Below are 6,077 nucleotides of genomic sequence, written 5' to 3'. Positions count from 1 at the left end.
TGCATTCATGAGGAGGATGTTCAAACTCTACACAAACAGTATCCAGAGGCTGGAATTGAACCTGGCTCCCTGGCACTGTGAGGCAGTAGTGCTAGCGACTTGGAGTCAGGAGTGTGGGATTGGTGTATCTGCATCAGTGCCAGAGAACATTAAAAGATAAATCAACGCACAGAAGGCTCGTGAGAATGAATAAACGAACAGTTTAATCAGAAAAACAATTTATTTGTATTCCAAAGGCAAGCAATATACAAAACAAAGTTCAATCAGGGAAATAAATGCGGCTTGAACTTCAAATCGCCCATTCCCATTTATTCCCTATAACTTTTACCACCAAGAATCTCTTCCCCTCTGTTTTAGACTGAGTCAATGCCCCTGATTCTACAGCCTTCCAAGAAGGAATTCCAATAAGGAAGTTTAGGGAAGGTAATTGAAAATTTGAGCAAAACAGTTTAATGAAGCATTTTGAGGGAGGAACAAAGATTAGAGAGAAGCCAATGCTTGGGAAGTCGGATTTAATGAATTTGTGCCATTTCCTGGGAAGTTCATGCGTTGACTGGCCAGGAGGCCTATTGATTTAGTGACTGGCACACCTCCAACAGGCTTTTTGGCAAAAATTACATTTTAATATTTTTGCTTACTATCCTTAAATATTAATATATTCTGAACACCTTTTCTGGAATTCATGAGTAAATTTTGTATTTTTTAATGTTTATCTCTTTGAATGTTTTCATTATGCCTGTAACAATTTACATTTTAAAGGAATTATAGAGTCATTGAAAAATGGAAGATTGCCATTTGTTGAGCTCTTTGAAGAGTTCCCCAGTCAGTCAGATTCTCCTGTGGCACTGCATGTTTATGTCTCTGTGGTACACATCCATCTTCCCTTAGAAACCAATGATCATCTTTATTATAACCCCCTCATAAACAGCGAGTTCCAATTCATCACCACTCTAAATATACATGTATATTTAACCATTAGAAAACCCTTAATATATTAAAATGTTACAGGAACACAATCAGAATTAAATTGACATTGAGCAAATGAACATTTGAAAAGGCAGCAGTAGTAGGCCATCAATCTCTTTGAGCCTGCCTTGACATTCAATAAGATCACAGCTAATTATATTTTGAATTCCATATCCCCATCTCACCTTTCTATTAAGAATTGACACACTTCTGTCTTAAAAGCATTCACTGACCCCATTTCCACTGCCTTCCAAAGCAGAGAGCTCTTGTAAAGAGTTATTAGGTCTGGTAATCAAAAATATGAACAATAAAAATGAGCATTTTAAAGGAGGAACAAGAGATAGAGAGAAATAAGCTTGGAAATAGGGAACATTAATCTCTGCATCTGATGGCATGGTCATTAATAGTGCAGGTCTGAAAATCAGGGATGCATAAGAGGCCTATATCCCTCTTGTTCTATAAGATGACTACCAGATGTCCCCTTTAGAGAAAAATAATTCTCCTAATCTCTGGGTTCAAAGGAACTCCTCTTAATCTTAAATTATGTTTTTGAATTTCGGTCTTCCTCACAAAAGGAAACATATTCTGGATATCGACCTTATTCAGTTCCCTCAAGATCTCATATGTTCCAATAAGATAAGACCTCATTCTTCTAAACTCCAAATGGACATATGTTTAACATGTTCCACCTTTCCTATCCACAGTGGGGTTAAAAACACAGTGCTTTGGCACCAGACTTCTGCAGCAAAAACTTTGCTCTGATACATGTGAACAAAGTAAAATGCTCACAAAAAATTCAGAGGTTTTTAAAGCCAAAGTATTTGGCAACAATACCAACTGGTGTGGTTTCACATTAGCATGTAGTTGTTAAGGATGGCCATGCTGCATATGTCTTGTCCATAACATTCTCAAAGATTTGTACTGCAAACAGAGAAAGACCCCCAGACAGTGAATTTGTGAAGTTTGCAAAGAATGTCTTTTAATTTTTGATTTTTGATGAGGTGAATGTCAAAGTGCTCAGACTCATGCAGGTAACACATATCAAACCTTGTTAATTTAATGGGTTTTAATTGTGTGAAGAGCAGTTTTTTTTAGAATGGAGTTAGTCTTGGAGGTTGTAACTGACTGCGTTGTGAATTCTAATTTCCCATTATGGGAAAACCAGATTACTGGACACAGTTTAAAAACAAAGCACATCCACAATTTATCTCACTCAGTGAGGTTAAGGTCATATTTTGTTTCTTCTTTTTCTCATAATGAGAAAATAATCCATGCAGTTTCTCCAGATCTAAAGTCAGGGAACAGCATCTGTGTGAGCCCTTCAGCTTTCTCGGAGTCACTGGCTTGTCTTCTTCAATGCATTACCTCCCTCATGGTGTTTAGAAGACTTGAGAATCTTTTCTAAAAAGCAGAGGTATCGAAGCGCTAAAAGGGAGAACAGAATACACAATCAAGGTTTTTATTCCTCAATAAGCGATACAGGAACAGAAGGAGGCCACTCAGCCCTGAGCCAACTCCACCAATCAACGGATTCATGACTGGTCAGCACCTCATCCACATCCACCTCCCCTAAATGTGTAACTATTGATTGTTTTGCTGGTCTATTTAATCAATTATGGTTAAAGCTGGTCAATTATTCAGGGTTAATAGTTTTTATCAGATTGCATTAAGAGTAAATTGTTTGGTTGGTTTACTGGACTTGTGACAGCCATTAGCAAAACCTTTGCTTTAAAAAACAGATAATTGTCTAGATTAATTTTGACTGAATGGAAGGTCATGGTGGTTGTTAAAATTGGCTTCACTACTCGTGGATTAGGAGAGAGGCAATACGTCTATGTTCACTATGCCAGGCTTTCTAATAGAGAATGTGCAGAAGTGGAAGTCAGGCAAGACATGTCTCAGCTTAGTTGTGAAGCCAGTCATGGTCCAATAGCTTGTAGAGAGCCACGGTTTGGGTGCACATACATGCAAGTCAATTTAAATCAGGTTATGTCCCCACCATTTATAATGAGTGTGTCCCTGTGAACATGATTGTCCCTGTATGTGAGACGATCAGTTTAACTCAGCAAAGCTCTTGACTGTGAGGTCACCTTTGTGAAGCTAAAAAAAACACTGAATTTTCCAGTCTGGACTTTAGTTTAATTCTGACACTTCGTCACTTATTACAGAAATGCAGAGCTGACTTCTTGAACATAACTGAGGAGCTTGTGAGGTCCCTTCAGAGGCTGCGCTCACATAGAGGCTCCAGGTTATTAATAACTGCAGTGAGCAGCAAACCTCAGAATGTTTGTGTCTTTTCTTGCCCCATCTCCATTCTCTTTGATTCTGGAGGACTAACTTTTCTATCATTCAATCTCTCCTGGCTTCTACCCAACATGGATCTTCCTTTATGTCCTTGTCCAGTCCACCCCAAGCTCAAATCTTATTTTGTTTCTAATATTTTTCCCATTTCTCTAATATTTTTCTGATGGAAGATCACAGATGCGAAATTTTAACTCTGTCTCTCACAGAAGCTGCTGAACCTGCTGAGAGCATCCACCATTTACTGTTCTTTTAAAAACCTTCACTAATTGAACAGGCTGAGAAAGGACATTAGAGAATTAGATAAGGTTAGGGGCAGAGATGGAATACGCGTTAGGTTAAGGTTAGAGTTAGGGTTAGGTTTAGGATGGGTTAAAGTTAGGGTTTGGGTTGGGATAGCCCTATCACATATGTTTTTTTAATGGCAATCTTGGCAACTTGACAGTCGTCAATTCTGATAGATTTATTCCAGAATCATTCGTCATGGTGGGATCATGAACTCCCATTTCCAGATCATTAGTTCCTCTGGATTACCAGACCAGCAGTATAACTTTGTGCTACCATATGCTAGTGTGTGTGTGTGTGTGTAAGTGTGTGTGTAAGTGTGTGTGTGTGTGTGAGTGTAGTAATTGGTATTAATGGGATGTTAAATAAAAAACAGAAATACCACAGTTTGACAATGTCTGCGGAGGGAGAAACAGAGTTAACATTTTGAGTTTGGTGTGATGCTTCTTCAACCCTCACACTGAACCTGAAATGTTCTCTCTGTTCTCCGCTCCACAGAATTTGCCAGACCTGTCCTGCACTTTCGGCTTTTATTTAATTTTGCAGCAAGTGAATATTTTACTTTTCATTAATGAGCTGTTTTCCACCTTTATATGTCTTTGCATTTTTACACTGGAACAAGCTAAGATTTTTCCCAAAGTAAACACAAAGCTTAGACTTGATTCCTGACAATTTTGCAATTGACATTAATGCAGATGCAAAACTTCTTCTTTTGAAAATGTAGGTTTGAAGTGATGGATAATAAGTTAGAAAGCTTGTTCAATCCCAGTCATTTTGAAAGATAGATGGATTGAGAGGATAGAGATGTATTGGGCGTGACTATTATTAATGTTGAAAGTGTGTTGCTGGAAAAGCACAGCAGGTCAGGCAGCATCCGAGGAGCAGGAGAATCGACGTTTCAGGAACCTGAAACCCGAAATGTTGATTCTCCTACTTCTCAGATGCTGCCTGACCTGCTGTGCTTTTCCAGCACCACACTCTTGACTCTGATCTCCAGCATCTGCAGTCCTCATTTTCTCCTAGTGACTATTATTCATGAAGTTCAAGAGCAATAACATTGCCCTTGAATTCTCTCAAAGCGGATTGCTTACCTCAATAGTGCTGTATATCCAATCCAGGAACTCAGACACTTTTGTGTAAACTCCTGGGTGATTGGCTTCAGCACAGCCAATGCCCCAACTCACTACTCCGGTCAACTGCCAAGCTTGGATGTTCTCGCAAACCAAAGGGCCACCACTGTCTCCCTGCAAAATATATTCACAGCCAGTGCTCAGTAAATCCCTTTTGTTTAATTTATTTTTCATGGGATGCACGTGTTGGTGGCTAAGCCAGTACTCATTGCCGGTCCCTATATGCCTTTGCTAAGTGGGTGGTGGAGCAGGTACATCTACAACACTGTAAAGGGGGAAGGGTTACACTGAAGGAATGGTGAGATGATTCAAATTCAGGATGGTGTGTGCATGGCTTAGAGGGGAACGTGAAGGGCTTGTAGGCGGCTGCAGAAACTATCCCCAAATGAATGCAAATTGTCAGTCTCACTCAGAGATGTGAGAAATGGAAGAACAAACTGCAATGGCAGGGGAGGGGGGACCAGCATTTGAGTTAAGGTCACAAAACAGGGCAGTGAATGAGGAACTACTTCTGTGTTAGGTATAGTATGTTTCCTGGTAGTCTACCTGGGGTACGTATGTTTCATGATCCAATAAGGACTATAGCCACTCTATATGGAATCTAGTGCTCAGAAGAACTCAAAAACCTCTAACCCACACAGAGACAAACATTCCACCCACTAATGTCAGAGCAAATAACTTAGATTAACAGACTCACCTGATGAGAATGAGAAGCCAAGTCATTTTCAAATAAAAACGCAAGTGCTGGAGAGACCCAGCGGGTCAGGTGGTATATGTGGAGACAGGCATAGAGTTAACATTTTGACTTCATCACTTCTGAAAATATTGGATTTAAAACATCAACTTTCTTCTCTACGTACAGGTTGTCAGACCTGTCGAGTTTCTCCAGCACTTTCTGTTTTTAAACTGAGTTGATTGCTAATTTTGGTGCTCATATTCCAGGCTTAATCTTAAAATGTCTTTGTTGATTCATTTCAAGTTGTACTGCTCAACGTTTGCAACTGAAAACTGAAGTTCTGAGGAGGAGCCATATTGGATTGTAAAAGGTTAATTGACCGCATGGATGCTGCCAGACCTGCTCAACTTCATCAGCTTTCTCTCTTATTCCAGATTTCCAGCATCTGACATAACTCGATGGTATTGAAATAATTTCCAGTCCATGGTCAATGAACTCAACTTACCTGGCATGCATCAACTTTGCCCTCCTTATAACCTGCGCAGAACATTCTAGAAGTTATGGCACCATTGTACATGCAGCTGCTGTTACACATCTCAGTGCTAATGATTGGGACAGAAGCTTCCTTTAAAATATTTTCTGTCTGATCTGGAAGACACAATCAGGAATGAGTGAGCCGTGTCCAAAGATTCCCCTACGTTGTAAACAATCTATGTATG

General features: G+C 39.6%; 1 protein-coding gene across 2 annotated transcripts in view; it reads right to left on the bottom strand.

Moving 5' to 3' along the window:
* Positions 1–201: 201 nt before the first annotated feature.
* Positions 202–6,077, bottom strand: part of LOC132829627 (transmembrane protease serine 5-like) — a 46,013-nt gene continuing 40,137 nt past the window's right edge. Inside the window, exons 11-13 of one of the 2 annotated variants that reach the window (XM_060846941.1) lie at positions 5,864–6,006; positions 4,644–4,796; positions 202–2,391 (exon numbers count right to left, since the gene is read on the bottom strand). In XM_060846941.1, coding sequence (XP_060702924.1) covers positions 2,368–2,391; positions 4,644–4,796; positions 5,864–6,006 — 320 coding nt within the window. In that variant the 3' untranslated portion in view covers positions 202–2,367. The remainder of the gene's footprint in view (positions 2,392–4,643; positions 4,797–5,863; positions 6,007–6,077) is intronic. The other variant, XM_060846943.1, reaches the window with a different exon arrangement.

The sequence above is a fragment of the Hemiscyllium ocellatum genome, chromosome 29 (genome assembly GCF_020745735.1).
Source record: "Hemiscyllium ocellatum isolate sHemOce1 chromosome 29, sHemOce1.pat.X.cur, whole genome shotgun sequence".
Lineage (NCBI taxonomy): Eukaryota > Metazoa > Chordata > Chondrichthyes > Orectolobiformes > Hemiscylliidae > Hemiscyllium > Hemiscyllium ocellatum.
This window is presented reverse-complemented; position numbering and strand designations above follow the sequence as displayed.